This window comes from Carassius carassius, chromosome 25 (genome assembly GCF_963082965.1).
Source record: "Carassius carassius chromosome 25, fCarCar2.1, whole genome shotgun sequence".
Taxonomy (NCBI): Eukaryota; Metazoa; Chordata; class Actinopteri; order Cypriniformes; family Cyprinidae; genus Carassius; species Carassius carassius.
In genome coordinates, this window is record NC_081779.1 from 6,964,761 (window position 1) to 6,992,135 (window position 27,375).

The 27,375-nt window shown below is 35.4% G+C and overlaps 1 protein-coding gene across 2 annotated transcripts in view; it reads right to left on the minus strand.

Annotated features, from left to right (window-relative positions):
- Window positions 1-1,106: 1,106 nt before the first annotated feature.
- LOC132104017 (oxidation resistance protein 1-like) overlaps window positions 1,107-27,375 on the minus strand; it is a 45,872-nt gene continuing 19,603 nt past the window's right edge. Inside the window, exons 5-17 of one of the 2 annotated variants that reach the window (XM_059509174.1) lie at window positions 20,807-20,914; window positions 19,682-19,798; window positions 16,023-16,175; window positions 15,392-15,576; window positions 14,031-14,704; window positions 12,951-13,119; window positions 9,415-9,583; window positions 7,118-7,198; window positions 4,569-4,688; window positions 4,146-4,298; window positions 3,887-3,982; window positions 2,722-2,795; window positions 1,107-2,646 (exon numbers count right to left, since the gene is read on the minus strand). In XM_059509174.1, the coding sequence (XP_059365157.1) occupies window positions 2,511-2,646; window positions 2,722-2,795; window positions 3,887-3,982; window positions 4,146-4,298; window positions 4,569-4,688; window positions 7,118-7,198; window positions 9,415-9,583; window positions 12,951-13,119; window positions 14,031-14,704; window positions 15,392-15,576; window positions 16,023-16,175; window positions 19,682-19,798; window positions 20,807-20,914 (2,235 nt within the window). In that variant the 3' untranslated portion in view covers window positions 1,107-2,510. The remainder of the gene's footprint in view (window positions 2,647-2,721; window positions 2,796-3,886; window positions 3,983-4,145; window positions 4,299-4,568; window positions 4,689-7,117; window positions 7,199-9,414; window positions 9,584-12,950; window positions 13,120-14,030; window positions 14,705-15,391; window positions 15,577-16,022; window positions 16,176-19,681; window positions 19,799-20,806; window positions 20,915-27,375) is intronic. The other variant, XM_059509175.1, reaches the window with a different exon arrangement.

The following is a 27,375-nucleotide window of genomic DNA, read 5'->3' on the forward strand; positions in this document are numbered from 1 at the left end:
TCAAATGTCTAATGTGCTTTTTACAGAAGCCACGTTTAGTTTCTTTTAAGTTTGTTTTCCATAATGGTGGGAAAAAACTGCAGATTATGGTTTTGTGGCTTTGTCATTATAACAATAAACAGCTCCTATATGCTGACAAAGGAGTTTGGCTCAATTATGCTCACATTCAGAGAAAACTAAATGTGGAAATTAATAAACAATCAATATTTGAGAAAAAAAATAAAAATAAAAAAATCAGTTCAAGTGGTGGCATATTAGCCTACTGGTTTTGACCTTCGTAAGCAAGCATTGTTCATCTGGTTTACAAAATTCTTCCAGATTAAAGGAATAGTCCAGCTTTATGAAAATTGATTCACCCTCAACCATCCAAGACATAGAAGAGTTTGTTTTTTATCAGAACAGATTAGGAGAAATGTTGCATTACATCACTTGTCCACTAGTGGATCCTCTGCAGTGAATGGGTGCCGTCAGAATAACAGTCAAAACAGATTATTAAAACATCACAATAATCCACAAGTAAACCACCTGACTCTAGTCCATCTATTCATGTCTTGTGAAGTAAAAAGTGGACATCATGAACTTATTTTAACCTTAAACCTTCACTTCCATAATCTATAATAACTTTTTGCATGGATTCCTAATAAAAATGGATTTTGCATGCAGAATTTTAATGTGCAACAGTAAATGTGACCATATTTAAAGGCAAAATTTTGACAAAATTGTGCAGGAAAACTTGTTTATTGTCAATACTGTAGCAATGCACAAATCGCCACTCACACAGACGTCACCTTCAAGCCAAGCAGCTTTCTCTTGGCCAATGTGATGAATTCAAGAGAGCATTTGGAGCCCGATGTGAAATCTACATACTGTATACAAAATTCTCAATTGCATGGATTCCCAATGAAACTGGATTTTGCATGCAAAATTTGAAACTTGAAAATTTGAAAGTTTCCCAATGAAACTGGATTTTGCATGCAAAATTTGAAACTTGAAAATGTGAAAGTTTCCCAATGAAACTGGATTTTGCATGCAAAATTTGGCTGAGCATCTATAAATGTGACTAAACCTTTACCTTCTGTCTCCTTCACAAAACCACCAGAACACCATTATTATTACATAGATTTATTGTGATTAATATATTGATACATACTCTCTCAGGGATCTTCAAGGGGATTAATATTTCATTGAGCTTGCACACGGGCATCAAACACTTGGACGACCAGGAATGTGCAGCTGGCCCCAGAAGGCGTCCAAGTCCTTCGGCTCCATGATCCCACAGTTTGCAGAGAGCATAAGACCTTCACAGCAAGATGCCTGCTCTGACAACAGACGCACACAGTCGGGTCAAATGTTTGGGCATGTTTTCAGCTGGCCACAATAGGAAACTGCTTATACTTCAAGTCACAATACTGCTAAAAGGGGCAATCAATTTTCAGTTTTTCCAACAATTTATGAGTTGATGTGCCTCTTCTGAGGCTCTTTGTGAATACTGCAGTAACAGGCTTTCTCATGATTGCTGACAGCTGTCATCCTTATGCCCTTGAGACTGGCTCTGGTTGCACTAGTCATTTCACCACCCTCGAATGCCCAGGTCACCTTATATACAGTTCCTAGGCTATTGCTGATGAGAAGAGCCAGTCTCAAGAGACCAGTTACCTGACGAAAACTTCACATTCACATAAGATTAGAGTTAATGTTGTGTACATATAGAAATGTATTTATTGGAACACATTTACAAGGATAATGTACAATTGAGATAATACTTCGAGGAAAGAAGTGCAAACCATTTTACTGTCACAAGTAACAGCAATATGGGAACTAGTTATGTACACGGTACACTAACAAAGGTATAAATATATAATTGCTGTATGTATTTATTTATGTATATATACTCCTTCAGATGGCTTCCTAAAAGACAAACACTTTTCTCCTGGCATAACTACAGCACTTCAAGACCGAACGAAGGACTTGCAGGAAAGCATATTGATGTAAAAGAGCACCGCACGTGTAACAATGTGCATGTTACTCCACCTTTGTACCGCAACACGGTACTGAATATTATATTAAGTAGAAGCATTTGATTACATAGAGCCTGTGTGAGCACACAGACACAGATAAATAATGGGGGTTTTGAGGTTTGATATTTAAAATGCTTGAAATAGACACAATGCTATTTGTGAAGAAGGTACTAGGACTGAAAATTCATAGGAAGGTCTGGAAATATATTTTTCTTGGAAAGTTCTACAATATTACGGAAAAGCCATTAGCACCCTTCCTTATTCTCAATACTAGAGGACCACAGGCTGCAAATGGGTAAAGAAACTCTCACTGGGACACCAGCGAAGAACACCCACCCATGCTGACCATTTCCAGAAATGAAGGACAGAGCCTCTATCAGGGCTTCTTAGGAGCCAAGTGGAGAGTGTTCAATCAGTTATGGGGGTCTAGTGATGTGGCCTCATATTCCCGCCTTACTGTGCACTGAGTCCGTGAGGTGGGGATCGGGGGTGTTATTCAAAGGCCCATATTTCAATGTCCTGCACATAGAAGTCCTCCGTTTTCGAGAGCACTGGATTTCCAAAGGTCTTACATGAGTGAGTTCTGCCATGATAGAGGTCGCCATCTAACCACAGCCCGAATTCACCCCTAAAAGTAGAAAATAAAAAAGAAGTTATACACTGTCACTGATAAATTAAGCAGCCAACTTATTATCTTACATACCCTCCACCACCAAAAGCTAAGGAGTCCATATCTCCTTTGACGAAGAACATATTGTCACCAGTCCATTTGAAGACCTAGAAAGGTTCAAGTGTTTACAGATATATATATATGTACAGTACAGACCAAAAGTTTGGACACACCTTCTCATTCAAAGAGTTTTCTTTATTTTCATGACTATGAAAATTGTAGAGTCACACTGAAGGCATCAAGGGCTATTTGACCAAGAAGGAGAGTGATGGGGTGCTGCGCCAGATGACCTGGCCTCCACAGTCACCGGACCTGAACCCAATCGAGATGGTTTAGGGGTGAGCTGGACCGCAGACAGAAGGCAAAAGGGCCAACAAGTGCTAAGCATCTCTCGGGGAACTCCTTCAAGACTGTTGGAAGTCCATTTCATGTGACTACATCTTGAAGCTCATCAAGAGAATGCCAAGAGTGTGCAAAGCAGTAATCAAAGCAAAAGGTGACTACTTTGAAGAACCTAGAATATGACATATTTTCAGTTGTTTCACACTTTTTTGTTATGTATATAATTCCATATATAATTCCACATGTGTTAATTCATAGTTTTGATGCCTTCAGTGTGAATCTACAATTTTCATAGTCATGAAAACAAAGAAAACTCTTCATGGTGTGCCCAAACATTTGGTCTGTACTGTGTGTATATATATATATATATTAAATATAATATATATTAAATATATACTATATATTTTAAATATAATATGCATTTTGCATTTATATATATACATATATATATATATATATATATATATATATATATATATATATATATATATACATATATATATATATATATATATATATATATATATATATATATATATATGTATATGTATACATATATATACATATATACATATATATACATATATACATATATATATATATATATATACATACATACATATACATATATACATATATATATATATATATATATATATATATATATATATATATATACACATACATATACATATATATATATATATATATATATACATACATATACATATATACATATATATATATATATATATATATATATATAAATGCAAAATGCATATTATATTTAAAATATATAGTGTACTGCTCCATCTAAGACCTATATGTGTACTTAATCAATTCAAATATTCCCCACCTCAAATTCTGGACAGAAGGTGAAAACGAACGTCTCTCCGGTACCATAGAAGCTGTCACTGACTTTCAATGGCTCTGAAGCGAGGGCTCCAAACAGCTTCAGAAAATAAGCCAAAGATTGTTTGAATATTTGATGAATTTCATGCTGTTAAACTGCTTTTGAAGACTATGCAATTTTCACAATTGACGTGTACAAATTTTGAAAACAATCTATGTAAAACCACACACTTCAGCTAAAGCCCAGAAGCTCAAGCTCATACCTGTCCATCACTGTCCTTGATCACCATTAGAACCGGAGACTCCTGGCCCTGCATGGCACGGTACAGGCTCTTGATGCTCATGCCGTGTTTGGATGTGCTGAATGCCAAAGACCAGGGATAGCCGATCGTCCTAGGGGGGAGGTGTTTGGCCAGCTGAGGATTGGGGTTACAGGCCAGAAGTGAGTAAGGAAAGGCCCCAAAAGATCAGGACAGTACAGAAAGGGCACTTGGAAGTAACTTCAAGCAAATGTATAAAAAAAAGAAGGACCTCTGGGAGTCAATTATACAACTGAAAAATGCCACAGGTAGATAATGAAAATGCTACGAGAGTCCCATGAGAGCTAGCCAAAAGATGAAGTGCATCAGAGTTAAATATGATAAGGTCAACATATAGATATGGACCCAAAATGAACTTTAACTTGCCTTCTCGATCTGATCAGGTTGCAGCAGGACACTGGGCTCGTTCAGACTGGGCCTGAATGATTCGGGTTCTGGGTCACTCTTCACCATGTGTTTGGAGTTCACCTCTTCCTTGGTTGTGATCTGATTGAAAAAAGAAAGAAGAAGAGCTGATAAACATGATCTTACCATTTAATTCTCCCTAAATAAATGTAACATTCTCTTACATTGAGAGCACAAATATCTGGATGAGTTGTTGTTCTATCAATCTTATCATAATTGTTTGTTCTATCATTCCTTCATTTATTGTTCTATCGTTTATTCATTATTTAATGTTTCTTCTATCTTTTGTTTGAGCAATGATTCCTTCTATCCAACAATCGTCTGTTTATTCATTCGACCTATTCATTCTATCCATCATTCATTTGTTCTATCTATCAAATGTTTTTGTTCTTTCTATCTATTGTTCATTAGTGTGTTCCATCTCCTGTTCGTTCATTTGTTCTTTCTATCTGTTGTTCAAACGATCTTTTGTTCATTCTATCTATCTTGCATTCATTCATTCTTTCTACCTGTCGTTCATTCTATCTACCATTCATTTGTTTGTTCTTTCGATTATTCGTTCAATCTCTCTATCGTTTCTTCATCCTATTGTTTGTTCTATCTATCGTTTGTTTAATCTGTATCATTTATTAGTTATATCTATATCTGTAATGGTATTGATCACAATATAGTTACTGTCAGCTATCTATCTATCTATCTATCTATCTATCTATCTATCATAACTCCCAGCCCTCTCATGCATTATCCAATCAAATGACAATTTTTCTGACTGAACTCCAGGTAACTGGCATCAGACATATAAGATAACATAATCGGAGCCTTCTGAAATATATGCCATGTATACGTACAGTACTCTCAAAGTAAGAGAAGATCGGCAACACTCTGAAATAGTTTCATGCCCCTCCACAGAGGGCATCAAAAGCAGAACTGCTCAATACAGGAGAAAGTCACAATACAGGACGTGAGGAGTGAAGCTTACAGAGACACACATTTAACAGTCAGAAAAATCTGGCTTTAAATCTGGTCATGTGTGCTTCTACATCGGTACAACCCAACTGATGTAGACAAAGAAAGATGGATAGATGGATGGATGGAGGCCAGGAAGGTTTGGCTGGCAGGAAAACGTACTAAGGGCTTTTAAGTACAGGTAGTTAAGTACAGGAATAAAGGTTAGCAAGAAAACAGGTTAGTTTGCCAACGGCAATGCAAACCAAGGCAAATATCCAAGGATCACATGTTAAGAATTCAATATCCACAAACATCAGATTTAGAGCTGTTAACTTATTTATTTATTTTTTTATGCTCAGAAAAGCCTAACACTCTTGGATGTTTGCACTGTTTTCATGTTTGCAGGGAATAGGGTTAGTGAGACCTCACCAACACACTTTCAGGAATATTTTTTCCTTTAAAGTCAACATGAAATTACATTTACAAACCATTTCACTTACGCAGTATAAAGCATTTCAGACTAAAACATGATATTTGACAAGGGAAAAATGCATAAAAGTTTGAAACAAGTATTAAATAAGTGCAATAACAATTAGACTGCAGTACCTACAATATGTACCATCTAACAATGCCTACATAATTTACATTAATACTCTCTGCCTTGTTAACATCAAAATGGAGCATATTCTTACTCTTATAATATATGTATGTATGTATATATAACCACAAATAACAATAAAAACAGCAAGCAAAAACTATGTAATATATTTATTACAATATACTTATTTCTAATATAAATTATAGTAAATTATTAGAAAATTACATAAATTTAAAAAAAATAATTGGAATAACTTGCAGCTGTCAATATAGAATGACTTATTAATCCAAAACTAAAATGTATAATTACTATAATATAGCATAATATATAGCAAATTATTACAAAATATTAAAATTTTATTAAAATGTTAAAAACAAAACAAATAGTTGGAACTACATGCAGTGTAGATTCATGCACAGTAAGATCAGGTAAGTGTATTAATAAAGCAAACAGGGTTAATAGTAATTTCATGTTGACTTTAAGAGTGTGATGATTGCTGTCTGAAGAGTACGTCAGAACAAGCACTGCAGTCAAATGCAACAAATTTTAGATACTTGATCAAACCCTTCTGAAATGGTCTATAGGGGACAGCTTCCTATCATCCAGATGGAAGTGCCAGTTAACAGATATCCAGTTTCAGTATTATTAAGGAAATTCTATCAGCCTTTAAGTGTCGTTTCCTATAAAAATGGCTGTATGTCAACTCAGGGCCAGTTATATTATTCCACACTCCACATAAAGACCAGTGCAATCTGCTGACCAAGAGGAACAAATTATGTAAAACAGCCTGTAATGCATTCAGATCAAATAGTAGAACATATTTGGGCGGATTAATATGTTGACACTCTGATTCTTTTATAGAGTATCCTAATTGTTGGGTTTAATATAGAAGTTAATGCTCCTTGATCAACAGACTTGTCGTGGGCTTTGTGATGGTTTCCGTGTGGAGTTGAGCATGTGGCACCTGAAGACGTTTGCAGAGCGAGCGCAGGTCCTCACTGTTTAGCGCATCTATCCGCCGGTAGTACTCAGTCACAGAAACTACCTAATGCACAGACAGAATAGTGATGTTGCATGAGAAACTGCCTGGCATACAAAAATTAGTATGTGAGGGGAGAGAAGTTATCTGGTGTGCTCTTCTGCAGCTTAAACCGATCAACTTGGAGATGGAGGAAGGGACATGTTAGTAAGTTCAAGTCATTTATTTATTAATTTTTGCGCAACCTAAATGATAAGACCAATATAAAAACTGCAATAAATAAAAACTAATTGACTAATTGAAATACCACTTGACCTATGTGTTTCCACAGACAGCTGCATCAGAGAGTGCAGTCAGCTTAATCTAACAAGATCAAACAGCACTGTCTCAGACAGATCACATACATCTGCAACAACCTCCCAAGACCAGCATGTCATGTCTCCAAACAACATTAAACAGCATTTTCAATGCTGAAGCACTGAACAGTTGGGGCTGTGGGTCAGCTGTCCTGTCTCCCTACCGCATATCTAAATCAGGGAGTAATATAAAAAAAAGTTGAGTTTTGTATACAGTTTTCAACTGCATTATTAATATAAATATGCTAGGCTACTACTACAAAAAGAAAAAAAAGAATAATAATAAAATAAAACTGACTGCAGAATTTACTCTCATGTCTAAATTACATCAACTTCCAAGCCTATAAAGCAACAGCTGCTTGCAGTGACTGCACTATTCAGTGTGCATGCCAAGCTCACTCAAGCACAACTCACACACAGACATTAATTTTTTTTCTTTACCAGGCCAAAGCTGTATTTAGGTGTCAGCTGACATCCCTCCTTAATTCTTCTGGAGAAAAACATTACTTCTGCAGAAAGCCCCAAGAAATGCAGGTGTATATCCACTATTAAGTTTCCACACAGGCCCACAAACATACAGACACTTTTAGAAGTGAACTGAGGCTTTGAGCTGTTTATATCCCAGCAGGACCAATGAGATGGCAGGGAAACTGAAAAGCATGAACTCATGTGGCCCTCCCTCTGGCCAGCCCAGATAAGAGGCTGTGCAGGACTTGAGTCATGTTTTATAAAAAGCCAAATAACTATCTGGAAGACATTACAAATAAACATGAACATTTATATAGCATAGAAGAAATCTTCTTGAGAGCCAGCAATTAAAAATTTTTTTTAAATAAAAAATAAAAATAAACTGTTAAAATAAAAAGGTTAAAATAACAGTAGAAATGTTAAAAAGATCCAAAAAAGCAAGCAAGAAAAATAAATAAATAAATTATAGGGTTTTAAATGTTTCATTAAATATTTAAATGCCTGCCAAATAAGAAACATATTGTTAAAGATAATACAAATATATTAATATCTTACCTTAATAGTATCTCATTGTTATATAACATTAATATTGTCATTGGTCACTGGTTTCTTCTACCAGAACCTAAATGTACAATTGTACAAATAGACAAAAATGTATTTCTGGATCCCAAGAAGATATAAATAATTCTAAACTATTGGGCAATTAACTATAATGTTTTTTATCTTCTTCATTGAGTGTTTACAGTAATTATCCTTGACTATAAAACAATAAAAAGCATAATTTACATTTATCAGTCTTGCTCACTGGAGTCTTTTAATGGTTTAAGAGGGATGATGAAATGATTGGGTCCATTTGCAGATGTACACTCAATTCGGTAGCAGCCAAGTCAAACACACATTACAATGAAGGACATTACATACCAGTTCATCACGTCATTTGAAGGAAAAAGATCTCATTATGAAAATAAGACACTGCAACAAGACATTCCATGGACATTGACAATGACTGGAAACAGGAACAAGCACGCATTCATTCAAAAATGTTAGTTTGTGCATAAACATGGTTGAAGCTGCTGAAGAAGACATGAACTCTGAAAGAAACAGACACACATATGCTCCAGAGCTGCTGTGAATAACAAGCTCATGGGTTCAGGAGAGAACATAAACATCACGTAAGCATATTCATGATCACATGTCTATGACAACACAATCGCAAACAAGACATCAGCATAATTATCAAAGCAAACAATACATGCATTTCAATTCAAAACATGCATGAGTTAACCTAAGTATTACTATTTATGACAATCAAATAAATCACATTATAAATCATTAAAATAATCAATTATATTTAAATATCAAAATGCATTAATGCATTATATATATTGTAGGCTTTATGTTTTTAGTTTTTGGCTAGCAGGTTAAGGCTTGTTCTCTTACATTGGTTGTTGTTCATACCTCCCAGTCTTTGAATGTGATATCAGGTACTGGTTTGTCATGCTCCCCGCTTTCAGCATCCTGGTTCTTTTTAACCACTACAAACCTAGGCTCTCGCGTTAGTCCACCCAACTCTTCTCCATACACATCAGGGGTCCACTGGACAAAGAACGCATACAGGTGGTCTGACCTAGAGGAAACAAACATACAAAAACGGCCAAGATTCACTCTTAAGATATAACTGGAGCTACTCAAGTCCAGCTTTTCATTTACGTAGGCATCCTACTACTTTCTAAAGAGATAATACTTTAGAGTAAATACTGCACCAGTGCCCATGTCAGATAGGTTTTTGTTTATTTATTTATTTTACAGTTCTAAAAATATTTTTATATCAAATGTATACATAATAAATTTTCCCCGATTCAATTTAATGAAAAAAGCTATGCTATGTTTTTTTCCCTCTAGAAATGAATGCACTAATTTCTTATTCATTTAGAAATTAATGCACTTAAAAAGTGCACTAAGTCTCTGTCTTATTCTGCACAAATAATAAATTGTTTATAATCACAAAAAGGGTTCCCATGCTTATGATCAATGAATTTCCTTACATTTTCCAGTAATGTGCAATTACTAGATAAGGATTTTTAGACTGATTTATTGAAAGAGAATAGCCTCACAAAGAACTTGGGATATTTTGGAACCAAGCATAACCCCACAACATCATAAGTCACTACAGAGACATTTCCATGATTTGTAAAAAATATTTCATAGATTTCCATAGCCTTCTCGGGTTTGGAAATACAGTACTAATTACAATTTTAATTATATTATCATTTTAGTTTAATTTGAATAGATTTTTTTATTTTATTTTAAATTAAATGTTCAAAGGTTTTCCATTAACTCTGAAATTAACACCTGAAATGTTTAAATAATAATAAAAAATAAATAAATAAATTGTTGGGGGAAATATTATAATCTTAATAATTGCCATCTCGTTCAGTTCATTTAAATCCTGTTATTTCTTCTAAATATTCTTTAGCATTAAAGACTGTGATAATAATAGATGTTAAAATGACAAATATCTTAAATCCAAAAAGCATTTATAGAAAAGTCATGGAAATTTCTATTCTATTATTTCTAAATTTGTAGTTTTGCTTTTGATTTTAATTTTCTGAAAATACACTGCAAAAAAAAAAAAACTAGAAATAAACTATTACTCAGAAATTGGTAGTAAACTTAACAAATAATTCCAAAGAAACTGCAAGTAACACAATGAATAAAACTTTTGAAGCAGAAAAACTCAAATGTTATTTTCTTGCAGAACATACTCCAGTAATATTTGTTGTATTTATTTTACCTTGTATAAGAACCCGGTTTAATGGCATACATTATAATACAAATGTTTTGTATAAAAATTTAAATATATAAAACAGGGTACAGTTTTATACTGACATCTAAATCATCCACAATAACCGTCGACAAGATTGCTCTGTTCAATTTATAATGGTCTATGTCAACAGCAATTAATAGGTGATTACAGCATGTTGACAGTGTCCTGTAGGTTTGCTGGCAAATGGCACTGAGGTTGAGAGCTCATTACAAAGAAGTACAACCATAAACTCTCACATACAGACAGGTACAATCTAGGATGCACATATATACACATGATGACCTGGTCATGGAGAGATTTGGATGCGATCTAGGCAACAGCTTACAGGCTATGAGAAGTACGCATGTAGGCAAGCACCAACTAACATGGTTGATGTTCCTTTTGTGGTTCAGAAATTACAAAGTAGACCATTGTCGTAGCTCAAAATGATCATGCGACTGGCCACCAAACTGGGTCAGACAACAGTAGAGCAGTTATCTGTGCTGCCCTTCCCATAACCACGTCTTTGATACATAGTGAGACATCTTTTTCATGGATGCCACCCTGACACGAATGCAGACTCGGTTTGTGTGAGTTTATTAGCTCAAGATGTAGGTCATAAACCATTTGTCGACTATTGAGCTCTCAATTACACAGTTAAATCACAAAAATCAGGAATACAAAACAAGTCACTGTGCATGAACATCACAACTCTGAGCGGAAATGTCAGCAGACTAAACAGCTGTCAAAGGGTGAAATCATGCTTTTTAACACATCACTAAACAATTTTTCAGTCAGATGTCGTATTCGAATTTTAAAATATCTGTCATGTTCATAAATATGGAATCACATTACAGACAGTCATTTGTCAGAAATAATGTAGTTTTAGCTAATTACATTGATTTATTGCTAAAGGAAAAGTTGAAAAACCTTAAACTATTCATAATTCAATTTGCAGATGAAAACACACATATGGAGCATGCACATATCTCTTAATCTGTCTGACTGTGGTTCAATAAGCTGTATTATAGAGAAGTAACAGATTCTGTGACAGATTACCAGTGTTGGAGAGTAGCTAGTTACAAGTAGTGACGCAACTAGCTTAACAACATTTTTCAGTAGCTTTACAGTAGCGACGCTACCTTTAAAACAGTGTAGCTTTTCCTGAGCTCCCTGCCCGGGCCACCAAGACCATTTATTGAAACCCCAGCTGCAAAAATTGCTCGCTCATGGTTGAGGTCAAACGTATACACTATACAGCCAATCAGAAAAGAGGTCAGTTACATGGGTGTCTTACAAATAAAGCGCCAAAAAATAAAAACTATTTAATTATTAGGATCAGAGAGAAGGTGAAAAAATATAAATGCAAAACTAAATACAAAAAACATATATAATAATGAATAAATACATTTTATAAATATATATATAAAAATAAACATTTATCACACTTTTTGTAGTATTTTCTAAAAAGAAAATATTACACTTTTGTTTCAAAGTTTAGGGTTGGTAAGTTATTTATTTGACTGTTTTTGAAATTCTCTTATGCTTATCAACACTGCATTTATTTGATCAAATAATCATTACAAGTTAGTAATATTGTGAAATATTATTACAATTTAAAATAACATATTTCATATGTTAAAATGTAATTTATTACTGTGATGACAAAGCTGTATTTTCAGCATCATTACTACATCATTAGAAGCAGTGATAAAATTTTTTCAGGATTCTTTGATGAATTGAACGTGAAAAAGAACAGCATTTATTTGAAATTACTTTATATTGATCAAAAGTTACAGTAAAGACTTTTAAAGTATACTTGCTGATCAAAAGTATCAATTTCTTTTAAAAAATCATACTGAAACCAAATTTTTTTAATCGTAGTGTAAAAAATACATAAATTATTATATATTTAAAATAAGTGTCATTGTAGATTGCCATTCTTAGCAGAGAAAATATTTTAGTAATTTTTAAACCTTTAAGATCAAACAATGTTCAATCCAGTCAAATTAAAATGACTAAAAACATTATTTATCATTTATGTCCATAAAACAAACATGCAGGACACATTGCGCCAAAAGTATTTGTACAGGTCCCTAAACTTGCATATAAGAAATGATCTTGGCAAGCATCAAAGGAAGTAAGAATTAGCAGTACAGGAAACAGACATTTAAAGAGTAGCACTGACCTCTCAGAAGGAACGGCGAACCAGTACTCGTGCTTCCTGTCTCTTTGGGCGTACTGCTGCATGGAGGCACTGGCATAGGAAAGAAAGGTCTTCCGCATGGCCCTGCCAACCCGCAGGCACAGGAACTTGTGCGAATTAGACTTCTGCTTGCCTTTGGGCCCTGGCACAACTGGGACAGGTAACAAACAAGACAAAGTCTGCACCTGTTTCTCATAGTTATCTCAGCATGTAAAATTAAAACACGAATCTTGCATCCCATTTCTACTAATATATATTTTAGCATATGTACGGATGCTGGATGCAACACATGCTTAATAAGCTGATGAGCTCAGTGAGCTGGTGTTGTTAGTGTGCTGCAGAAAAATAAATAAACAAAGCAAATTAAATCTGTGGATCTACACTCAATCCAACATGACTAACTGAAAATGTGGCTTTCGTTTTATTTTTAGGGCCACATCCTTATTAGATTGCATCAGTGATACAACAGGATCATATGTAGGCTGACACCTCAATATATTTGTATGTTCTGTTAAGTCATCAAGGATTGGATATCTTTTATATAAGCAATACCCTTGGGAAATAAGCTTAAAGTCAACATGAAACATATTTCCAATCCATTTGACTTGCATTTTTTATTTTCAGTTCGGAGTGAACCACAATATTACAAAGAAACGATGGATGGATGGGACTCTTTTTTTGATTCTTTCGCCACCCAATTCTGATGAGTTTTTTCACCATCAATAGCATCTTGATGCATCCACATGGTGATGCTACTTATTTATTTATTTAAATTGTAACATTCCACAATATTACTACTTTTACTGTATTTTTTATCAAATCATTGAGTATGACTATGACCATTTTTCAGTTTTTCAAAAAAAAAAAAAAAACTTACAGACCCTGAACTTTTTATTCACTATTGTATATTCAATGTTAAAATTAACTTTTTTTTACTACATTTTTATTTATATATATATATAAAAATATACATATGCATCCCTACAAATTTGGACGTTCATGTTTTGATGATGAATCAGGTGAAATTTGTTGATGTTAACAAGTGTGATAACAGTAGGTTACCTTCCTCTGTACTCTGTTCCTCATCTGTTCCAATCACTTTAGCTGCTGTGAAGTCATTGGCCATCCCTTGTTCTCCTTCCTTCATATCATTGGTTGTTTGCATAGTCTGAGCTTCCATGCTCTTTTGTGTCTCATGGGCTTTTGCAAAATCCTCAACAGCCACAGTGTCTGAACAAAGCGACTCAGATGTGGTGCGTGATTTGGCCTCATCCGCAGGCTGGTCCCATTTTTTGCTCTCCAGAACGTTCTCAGACACCACCTCACTGGATAAATCTGTAGTATTAAGACTCTGTTCGATGCCAATATCCCTCCATCCTCTTCCCTCAGTTTCTGCATCTTGTACAGCTTCTTTTACATCCTTTTTGTTGAGCAATGAAGGTTCTTCAGTGGCTGTTGTGGACCGGTTGATGGTTTGCACTGATTCCGAAGATGCACCAGAGGACTTTATCTGCTGCAGCTCGTCTGAATATGTTGCGAGGGCATCATCACGGACTGGAGAGAGTTCGGACTCTGTAAAAACATCTTCGGACAGAGAAGCTTCTGTGCTGAGAGGGGCCGTACTGGTGCTGTCGTTGCCCGTCTCACGGATTCTGTGTGCTGCATTGGCTGCATTGAGACGTGGCGCCCTCTTCAGATGGCTCACCTCAGTAACAGAAGGCTCTAGCTCCAGATCTCTGGGATGACAAAACAACATATGATTAAGAATTATGTGAATCATGCATTTCCATGTTAAGATGATGACCCAAACAGTTTCTAGTCCGCATTGACTTCCATAGTATTAATTTGTTATACTGTGGGGGACCATCAACAGTTTGGTTACCAACATTCTAAAAAATAATCTATTCTTTCTGAACAACTAGGGTTTAGTTGTTTTTAGAACAACTTTAGGGTGAGCAAATGACAAAATGTAAATTTTGGGTTTAAATTATCCCTTTAAAGGGTTAGTTCATCCAAAAATGAAAATGATGTCATTAATGACTCACCCTCATGTCATTCCAAACCCGTGAGACCTCCGTTCATCTTCGGAGCACAGTTTAAGAGCTTTCTGTCCCTGCACTGAAAATGTGTGTACGGTATACTGTCCATGTCCAGAAAGGTGATAAAAAGATCTTCAAAGTAGTCCATGTGACATCAGAGGGTCAGTTAGAATTTGTTGAAGCCACGATAATACTTTTTGGTCCAAAATGTTTTGTTATGGACAGAAAGCTCTTGGACTAAATCCAAAATATCTTAAACTGTGTTCCGAAGATGAACGGAGGTCTTGCGGGTTTGGAACGACATGAGGGTGAGTTATTAATGACATAATTTTCATTTTAGGATGAACTAACAATTTAAGTACTTCAGGCTATCAAGCAACTTACGGTGGCACAAGCTCTCGAACCCTGATGTCGGTGATTTCCCTGCACATGGCTGCAGACTGCACCTCCTCCAGCGGGCACATGATCCCGTACTCCTCACATCCTCGCTCCTGCACCAGCCGGTCTGACTTATGAGGGTCAAACATGATGTTGTTTGGGGTGACCAACAGAACACCACTGACTACACCCTGAAAGACAAAGAACAGACAAGGTAGAAACATCAGTGGACTATACACTACTCTAACATAGTCAGACTTGATTAACACAGCAAAGACAGATTCTTGTTATTGTACATTGATTATTCTGGCCACAAAACGTCCACTTAGGCAGGAAGAGATCGACATGAACTGCAAACAGCTTTTGTTTTTGTTTTTCTTGAGCTAAATCTGAAATCAGTGACACTACAATAAAGGATCAGCATGGAAATGTGGTTTACATGAGAAATTGCTCAGAAAAGACTGTACTAATTCGCGAAAATGTGTTTAGACTTTGTGATCATAATTTTCATCCATCCAAATGTAACGATATATTCCACAAATATAAATCTGAAAATTAGGTAAAATATTTACATTTAATCATTTAGCAATGTTAATGTTTTTTTTTTACACAGAAATTTCTCTCCCTTGAAACTCACCTTGCCATCCGAGATGTATTTGCAGTTCATTTTAATGAACTTTTCTGTAAGCGCCTCTTCCTCCTCGGAGGTGGATGACACCACTCTGGCTGGCCGAGGGGGGCCATGGCCTGGGGCGGGGGTGCTGTGCCTCCGACGGACATCATCTGAAACCTGTTGGGGCGAAGTCTGAGTGAGAAACAGCTCAATCTGTGGTAGCCCTCGCCACATAACACTGAATGCAGCCCAACCCTGAGCTTATGATACATCCTCTAACACTCACACCCACACACAAACACGGTCACACACACACACACACAGTCATCATAACAAGGAGGCTTAGAAATAACAACCCATTAAGGCATAAGGTAGATCCCTTGAGGGCTCTCTGCTGTAAGAAAGCTTACAGGCGGAAACCAAGGAGACCGAGGCAGGTTTCCTAACATGATGCAGCACAGGTTGATATACTGTCAGCAATTGTGTGTGTGAGAGCTCATTATAGGACAAGAAAAAGGAAAGTCACTGCTCATGACACTAAAACTTGGCGCTGACACGCCAATACAAATCTAATGATTATAAAATGTTGCTTTCAGCTTTACAAAATGCATTGCAGCAGAATCCTGAGCTGAAATGTGAACAAGCTGGAACTCCTGGATTTGAGTTACAGCAAAATCACATTTCCAGATATTGACCACATGGTTGACTCCTCACTCGATGCATTCCAACTTCTCACACAAAGACACACTGAGACACCTTATACTTGACAAACAAACATCACATGCTCATTTAATACTAATCAAAGAAAACCAGGTTGTTTACTGGAAGTGATCAAGCAAGTGATGCTGAGAATAAGATATACAATTTTAGTCTACTATCTGCATATATATAAAAAAATAAAAGATGCTCACCCTGGATGTAAACGTCAACAGATGGGTGATGACTAGCATGTTTTAAATCATTTTTGTTATTATGTCTCAAGTTATTTCTAACCTGTATGACTTTTTTCTTATATGGAATGTGAAAGATATGTTTAAAAGTATAGTGTAAATATTTATTCACACTATTCATTATTCACAATTTCATTTTTTCATTTTCGATGAAATGTTACTGTAAGATTGAGCCAAATGTAGTTAAAATGTTTGGGATAAGTATTTTATTGAATTACTTTATGTATGTACAACACTTTTTTAAAGAAATAAAACTATTATTCACCAAGGATCCATTCAAATGACCAAAATTGAAAGTAAAGATGTCACAAAAGATTTCCATTTCAAATATTTCATTTGAACGTTCTATACAAAGGGTCCAAAATTAAAATAAATAAATCATAAAACATACACAAAAATATTTAGCAACACAACAATTTCAATTTTGATGATGATAATAATAATAATAATACTTCTTGACCACCAAATGGGCATATTCGAATGATTTCTGAAAGATCATGTGACACTAAAAACTGGAGCAATGATGCTGAAAAATTACATTGTAAAATATATTAAAATAGAAAAACTTTATTTTAAATTATAGTAATATTCCACAATTGTATTTATTTTATGAAAATGCAACCTTGGTGAGCATAAGAGACTTTGTCAAAAACATTACTCCAGACATATGAACAGTAGTGTTATATTAAGGCAAAAAAGAATGTAGCAAAATGGTGAACCCAAGCTGTGCTTAACTGCATGACATGTTTTTCCCAGCACATTAAAATGACATGTCTACAGTCCGTAGACAGGTATATAAAAGTATGGCTGCTGTGACTGACTGTACAGTTTAGATGCACTCCACTGTGTATGTATGTAATCAAAATGCTGAAATGAATAAGAGAAGCATGAACGTTCTGGTTTTTATGTAATGTGATGATACTGTAACAAAGTCAATACTCCAGCCTATTAAAATTACAGGGATATGTGTGTGCATGCTTATTCGTGAGATGAATGTTGATACCTGAATACATCTGAAGTTTGTACAAGCGTGTGCAAGGGTGCATGTGCATGCTTTATCCATTGATGACTCATAAGGAAATACAAGCGCGTACCCCTGAATCTCTGGCAATGGGCAGCATGACCAGTAAATCAATGACCATATGGAGCTGGAACTACACACAGGGACACAGACTAATCCAACAGAGGTGACACGATCAATTTGGCAACCTCAAAATTGCAGTCCAGGAAACAAATAAGACCTTTAAAACACAAGGACGGATGAGCTCACAAGTAGTCATGGTGATCTTTCACAGATTTCTTCCTTCTTATATATCAGCCAGTATCACCAACTAGGGACAAACATAGCTGGGAGGAATGCAGTTTGTTTGAATACAACAATTACTTGAATCTCTGGCTTCATAAAGAGTAACAGCTGTACCCAAAAGGGAAATTCATCGCCACCCCATTGTGGACACAAAACAATTTGAAACTAAAGAAATAGTTCATCCAAAAATTTTAATTCAATTATCATTTACCCAACTTTATGACATTCCAAATATGTAAGGGAGTACAAAAGGAGGAATGTTGAAGAATTTGATGGTTATTTTTTTTATTAATTTATAATAAATGGGGACTAAAGCTTCAGACAAACACAAATATATACAGTAGACTTGTGCATTACAGTATTCTATACGAAGAGCAAAAAAGAGGAAAAAGAAAAAAGCCTAACATAGAAATTAAAATAAGGCCAAATAAAACAAAACGAGAGCAAATAAAACAAAGAAAACAATACAAAGAAATAAGGCAAAATAAAACAAAATGATACAAAAAAACAAACAAGATACAAAACTAAAATAAATAAATAAATAAATAATGCGAGACAAAATAAGAACATAAGACAAGATAAATAAAAATAAAAAAGACAAACCAAAAAATAAGGCAAAATGAGACAAAAAAAAACACCCATTATTCTAAAATAAGACAAAAAGGGATATAATGATTTTATATCATTTATAACATTTTGTGAAAAAAAAAACATACATATATATAGATAAATTTATACACACAGACACACACACACACACACACACACACACACGTATTGATCCAAGCAGGTCTGGATGTATAGGTGTTTGGACAGTGATAAGAATCTCTTGCCCAATTTAATGGGACAAGTTCAGCTCAGCGACTACAAATTAAAATGCTGGTTAAAATAAAATAACTGAATCAATGTAAAAATGCAAGCTATGCAAAGAGAACCACTTTTGCACTTTACATGGTCTACTGAATAAATTAAGACATAGATTGTATTAGTGTGAAATCTCGTTCTGAGCCGTTTAACTTAATAACTTGCTGTTTTTTGAGCTGAATAAGTCTTCATATTATACTTAACGGCCCTTAATGAAACCCAACTTATTACATGGATTATTGAAATTCTCCATCCCTGTTCCAAAACTTGTAAAAATATGCTTATACATCACAATGAGCTAAAAGATTACAGAACTTTTTGGACTTCAAAACTTCATAATGAAAAGCTTCATGAAAATGATGCATGCTCATGAGTCAAAAAGCATATGCTGTACACATTAAACCACAATTCTTCTGGCTTGAGTAACGCCTGAAAATGATCAGACTTTTGCATCCAAAACCCATATTTTAATTTAAAACATGATTAAGGACAAGAATAACACTGTTCTCTCGCTATATATGATCCCCCTGGAAGCTTTGGATGAAGATTGAGATGACACTTACTGTGGTGGCCTTCTGCAAATCAGCCTCTGAAGAGGTGGGAGAGAGGGGGCTGATGGGACTGAGTGAGGGAGAGCTCTCCGCACTGGAGATGTATTCCGGATCAGGGACATACAGCACCTAAAGAGCAAGACACACAGGCAAAAAAATTTCCATATATATTTCTGGGAAATATTTCAGTGATTCCAAGCTGCATATTTAAAATTTACATTGATAAATTCTACATTGTTAAAAAATCCCAAATTTTCAGGTACTGTAAGATCTAGTTAATATAATTAATAGAACTAAATTTCTTTAAGATAAAATCTTATCACTTACGAACTCGCAAGGGAAACATTTTTATAAATGGGCTGACTGACTGACAGATCTGTAGCTTTTGGAAAAATTAAATTAAATAATATATTGGGATGATAAAGAAGACTAAGCAGAATGAAACAGTCTCTATGCAAGATTTTCCTTTGAGCAGAAAAACATAATTAGATTTTTACAAGTTTTAATTCTCAAAAAAGGATAAACACTGACCTATGATAAAATATTGCTGCTATAAACACAATAGTTTAATATATTTGTAATGCCTCATCAAAAAGTTTATGCAAAAGACTGACTTGCTTTTTATAGCACCTACTTTGGCCTAAGCTTGGTTATATTTCTCTGCTTTCCTCACACCTCTTAACGAACAACTGTTGTGCACTGTAGGAATAAAATAGCTCTAAATGAATTGCTCAAACACACAACAACACATAAAAAAAAAAAATTCCTGGAAAGCATAAACCAAGGCGTATAATGTGTTTGATGTCCAACAAAACAAATGAAAGCAGAGAGTGTGAACTGGAGCTATTTACTGAGCAAACAGAACTTATATTCTTCTACAAAAGCCACAGTTTTTTCCAGAGGACTTTTTCCTTATTATAATGGTCCCAGTTCTTACCCTGAGGATCACGGTATCTCTGCTCATTAAGGTTAAACTGTGGAGGCACCATGATGAATCGGCTACTTATGAATGCATTTAAAAATTCAGAGGGGCCATATTTTTTGTCACCTTACCCTTTATTACACTAAACTCTGGGAAAGGGAGTTCAGCTGGACATAAAGACCATCTGCTCTGAAGATTAAAACACCATACAGTACCTTGCCAGCGACCACAGCGCGAGAGAAGAGTTTGTTGAGTTGGACGAGCTCATTGGGAGTCGTGTCAAACTTCAACGCAATGCTGTTGAGTGTGTCCCGGGACTCCACCTAGAGTTGAGGCACACAAAAGAAAAGTTAAATATTGTTTCGCTAGCTAAAAACAAAAAGTTCTAAAATGAAGACATCAGCTTTTAAGTAACAGGGCTGACAAAGTCTATGAATCTGTTAAAACAGCAAAACAATGCCCTTGTGAAAACCAACCAATGCATTTTTATGAGATGTTCACCTGCAACAGAATGCATCATCTAAAATTACGTAACCATATACAATACTGTGAAATGTTGGAGAGATTGCACATTAAAATTGCTAAATTTACTTGGGTAAAATGGTAAAATGGTAATAAATGTTTTAAATTGAGATGTTTAGTAATCTGTGGCTTTGGACCTCCAAGAAGTTTTAGTGGATGAAACACATTTTATAAATGTTTACTGGATGATAAATAAAAGAAAAGAAAATTTTTAATAAATTAAATAAAATGTAATAAAATTTAGTTAAAAAAAATGTAAATTAAATTTTAAAAATCTAAATTGGAGTGTTGAAAAAAAAATAAAGCAGAATGAAATAACCAATAGTCTCTGAATATAAGAAAACAAGGCCCTGAAAACCAACCAATATATTTTCACAGATGTCCACCTGTACCGTAAAATGACAATATAGTGAAAATATAGTGCTTTTGTTTTTATAATTGCTACATTCATCCAGTGTTTCATAATATTATGTAATCATATGTATCATATATATAAAAAACACAATAAAAATGTAACTGTCAAGTCCAAACCCATGCTAAATCCCACTTTTGTGTGATTTTGTCCATTTAAGCCTAAACTAAACAGTTTTTATATAATCAAGAACTCTCTTGGTGTTAAAGCCAGTATCTTTCAAACATCACATTGTTTGATTGTGTGGAGCCAGATCAGCCTCAAAAATAATTCATTTACAAAACAAAATTCATAAATGCACAGCACAATTTACATTTACCAAATATGATTCGTAATTCAAAACATAAGTAAAAGCATAAATATTTCCCCAAATGAATCTTACCTAAATAAATTGAAAATGTTTACACAAAATCTATATATCAAGTTCTAGAATTTATTTCCACCACACATTTATGAATGACGTTACATGTATTTATGGATCATTGAATCTGCATTTGCGAATCGCCACACGCGCTAAAACTGCTTTGAATTTGTGTGAGGTATTTTTGAGACCTTCCTGACAGGTTAAGATTCATAAATATCTTTTTTAGGAGGATGTTCCGTTCAGCCAATCATGGTGACCTTTAATCCAATCAAAATGCTCCTTACTGAACAGACTCAAGAAGCTCAATGCTGCACTTGTACTGTGTATTGCTCCATGATTGGGTCCTTGATGTACAGAAATTTGATGGGTACTCTTTTAGCATCTGATTATAATTTCTACAAAAATCACATTATGATTTATATCGTTCACACAAAATACAGCTACCCGGTGCTCGCTGTCTTATACAAAGTTGCACATACCCTGTTTATTCAGATCAATCTGTAATGTTATTAAACAAGTGTTAAATGTGTGTTTTGTTGTTGTAGTTAATAGTAGTAGTATCAGGTTCACAGTAACTTTTGATCAGGCATTAAAAACAGCTACCACCACCAAAGGGAGTCAAATCAACAACAACAACAAAAAATGATTTCAATGATAAACTACTGAGTAATTTTAATTATGGTTTGTAGTCAGTGGATTCTAAAGTTACCATCGTGACCAGCTAAAATCATAAGAAAATGTCATCAGATAAATAAACGATTTTACTCACTCGTTGAGTCTGGTTTTCATCCTGGTTTCATCCATCATATTTGTGTAAACATTTAACATTTATTTAGGTAAGATGCATTTGTGTGAGCTTTTACTTGTGTATTTATGAATTGTGTTTTGAATTTACGAATCAGATTTTGTAAATGTAAATTGTGCTGTGCATTTATGAATTTTGTTTTGTAAATGTATCATTTTTTAGGCTGATCTGGCTCCATACTAGAGTGCTAACCTTCAGTATACAATATCTGATGATTTTCTACCTCACAAATTGCATTCAAGTATTTCTAAATCTAAAGCACACAGAGAGATGTATTGAGCCACCAGAAAATCTTTAAACACACCAAAAACCAACCTCACCAAATAAAAACAAATCCATTTTTAAGCCGCAAAGGATGTTTGGCACATAATTTGATGAAACATCATGTAAACATTTATAGAAATTAAACCATGAACACTGCATTCAGTGAAATGAGTCATTATTTTGAGACAAATTATAATTACATTTACATTTAGACATTTAGCAGACGCATTCATCCAATGCGACTAACAAATGAGGACAATGGAAGCACATTCAGAATGCATGACGCATACATGTGTTTACTGCAATGGTGACAAAGAGGATTTCATCTTCTTGTGTCTTGTTGCGTTGCACATCATTGCGTTGCATAAAAATGGCTTCACAGGCAAGGATATTGTGGCTACTAAGATTGCACCTAAATCAACAATTTATAGGATCATCAAGAACTTCAAGGAAAGAGGTTCAATTCTTGTAAAGAAGGCTTCAGGGCGTCCAAGAAAGTCCAGCAAGCGCCAGGATCGTCTCCTAAAGAGGATTCAGCTGCGGGATCGGAGTGCCACCAGTGCAGAGCTTGCTCAGGAATGGCAGCAGGCAGGTGTGAGCGCATCTGCACGCACAGTGAGGCCAAGACTTTTGGAAGATGGCCTGGTGTCAAGAAGGGCAGCAAAGAAGCCACTTCTCTCCAAAAAAACATCAGGGACAGATTGATCTTCAGCAGAAAGTATAGTGAAAGTATTCCAATGAAGCCCCTTTCCGATTGTTTGGGGCATCTGGAAAAAGGCTTGTCCGGAGAAGAAAAGGTGAGCGCTACCATCAGTCCTGTGTCATGCCAACAGTAAAGCATCCTGACACCATTCATGTGTGGGGTTGCTTCTCATCCAAGGGAGTGGGCTCACTCACAATTCTTCCCAAAAACACAGCCATGAATAAAGAATGGTACCAAAACACCCTCCATAAAATTCAAAGGTACAGCACGCACATCCAAAACAATTAAAACTGGGTGCTGGGCAGACAAGTAGTTGGCTCTGACTTTTACCTCCAGGTGTCAGGCAAGAGCATGGGAGCTAAAATGGCCCCAAGTTTTGCATCCCTATACTGCGGACTCCTTGAAAAGGAAATCATCCTGAATCAACTATGCAACCCACACCTACCCTCAATTTCCAACTCGAGGAGGTATATAGATGATATTTTTTTCATTTGGACCAGTTCTGAGACTCAGTTAAAACAGTTCCATGAGTTTATCAATGCTAATAGTTGCCATTTGAAATTCACAATGGAATATGACAAGCACAGGATGAACTTTTTAGATATCCTTGTTTACAGAGACTTGAATAGACTGGGATCCAACCTGTACCGAAAAAGCACTGACAGAAATTCTATTCTTCATGGACATTCTTTTCACCCTATTCCACTCAAAAGGAGTCTGCCTTTGTCTCAGTTCAGTCGCATTCGCCGGATCTGTAGTTCTGATAGTGATTTCCAAGCCCAGGCAGCTGATTTAGAAAAACGTTTTCAACAGAGACAATACAAACATGAATGGATTACCCAAGCACATAATCGCTTTGAAAATATATCGCAAACTGATTGTCTCAGCAAAATCAGATCCAGAACTTCTGAGTCTAGAGTTAACTGCATTGTCCAATACTCGCCTCTTGGCAGAGATTTCGAATCCATCATTAAAAAACATTGGCACATTATTGACTCTGATCCAGCACTTAAATGCTTCACCACATCACCCCGCATTGTGTACAAGAAAAGCACCTAATCTCAAAAACATGTTGGTGAGAGGACATCTTCCACCATTGACTCCACCACATTTTTTGCAGTCTATTCCCTTTGGGTATTACAGATGTGGTAACTGCCCTCAATGCAACTTCACACATAAAACTACCACCTTCAATCACCCACGCACTGGAAAACTCTATGACATCAAAGGTGTGATCACCTGTAACACAAAGAATGTTATCTATTTACTTAAATGCCCATGCAGCTTGGCCTATGTTGGTAAAACGACCAGGCCACTAAAAACAAGAATCTCAGAACACAGATCAAATATTCGTAACCATGACATCAAAAGCCCAGTAGCAGTGCATTTTTCACAAGCCTCTCATAACGTTTCCTCTCTCAGATATTGCGGCATTAAACTTGTGAAACAGCCCTCCCGCGGAGGAGATGTTAATTGTCTGCTACTCAAAAGAGAAGCACTCTGGATCTATACCCTGGACACTTTAGCTCCAAAAGAGTTGAATGAAGACTTTGACCTAAGGCCATTTCTGTAAATAACTCCTGTAATTGTGTTAATATTGTAAATGTTGTGTTATCGTTTTGCTGACTTGATATATGATATATGTAACACACTTTTGTGGTACCCCTTATGTATCTACATTCTTGCTCATCTATCACGATTGCCTACAGTGGTAGAGACATTTTTTAAAAACTTTCTAGGCTATGCTTTAAGCACTGCAGACCTTCTCTTAGCCACTTAATATATTTTTGTATTACAAATGTCGGTATATATATATATATATATATATATATATTATTTTTTTTTAATCTATTTTCCTGATGTTATTGCAATTTAACTTGATTGGTCATGTGATTAATCATGGATGTATGTGATCATGTGATCATGCATGGCTGTATATATGGAGGTGTGTCTCCCCACTTGTTTTCATGTCTGATGAAGGGCTTGGGCCCGAAACGTTACACGTGGTGAGCAATCATTAAAATTGCTAAGGAGCATTTTCTGGTGTGCGGACTCATTGCTTACCAAAACACCCTCCAACAGCAACTTCTTCCAACAATCCAACAACAGTTTGGTGAAGAACAATGCATTTTCCAGCACGATGGAGCACCGTGCCATAAGGCAAAAGTGATAACTAAGTGGTTTGGGGACCAGAATGTTGAAATTTTGGGTCCATGGCCTGGAAACTCCCCAGATCTTAATCCCATTGAGAACTTGTGGTCAATCCTCAAGAGGCGGGTGGAGAAACAAAAACCCACTAATTCTGACAAACTCCAAGAAGTGATTATGAAAGAATGGGTTGCTATAGGTCAGGATTTGGCCCAGAAGTTGATTGAGAGCAAGCCCAGTCGAATTGCAGAGGTCCTGAAAAAGAAGGGCCAACACTGCAAATACTGACTCTTTGCATAAATGTCATGTAAATGTCGATAAAAGCCTTTGAAACGTATGAAGTGCTTGTAATTATATTTCAGTACATCACAGAAACAACTGAAACAAAGATCTAAAAGCAGTTTAGCAGCAAACTTTTTGAAAACTAATATTTATGTAATTCTCAAAACGACTGTACATTTTGATAAATCCCCGGGTGGCAGGATCTCAGTTCACCAGATCACTCTGTCACCTGATCCAAATCATTGATTCTCATTGGGTATCGCTTACAGTCCAACAGCCGGACATGAATAATTGAGGGTCATCTCACCGTCTGCATTCAATTTATCCTTCAGAGGGACCCTTCACTGAGTTTACTGACTCAGTCTCACACATGTCTGCATATTATTATATAAATATAATTATACTTACGGTATATATTTAAATAATAAAATAAATACACACCCACACACATTATCATGTAAGTTAGGAATAATTCGATTTTTTATGCCTTTGAACCAACAACTAAAAAAATTGAAGCCAGTTATTTCTATCTTCTGCTGTAGTGTGTAGGAAATATCCTACACTAAATAATTTTTTTATTAAATTTTTTTAAAAATAAAATAAAATAAGACTTTGCAACCATCCAACCAACAGACAGACAGATGGATGGATCCCACTTCCAATATTGGTTATGGAATAGTACATGGATCTCATTACAACCTTAGCAATGAAGTACAGTTGTTGTGTAGCTGTAAGAGCATTGATTGATTAAGCCCATCAATCTCTGTGATCACAGGGCCACAAATCACTTTGATTGGTTAGTGCGGATATTAGGGTGTGGAATTACAGAGGGGAAAGTGTATGGTTTCACAACACTGACAATAAGAAAGAGAAATGTGGGGGCATGGTTACAAAACACCAACAACACTAACTACAAAAAAACCTTCGGGAAATTCTTTTTAATGCCTTCGTAGTAGTTTCGATAAACTTTTTCACTGATCAGGGAATAACGAAAAGGCAAAAATAGATAACCAAAACCTAAGTATTAGAATTTGGTATGTACCTCATCCTGCACCATTTGTGCTACAGACACAAATCATTTTGAGGTGTGCTATTACTTTCCTAAGTGACTAGACTCGATTTACCCCTGCTGGATGATAAAATGAATAAAAAGAATATCAGACTGGACCCAAACCTGACAGAATTTCATAGAGAATATCATACTGAATTTGAAGCACTAAAATTACTAGCTGGAAATAATAAATAAATAAAAACTGAACATAAACTGAAAACTTTAATAGTTTT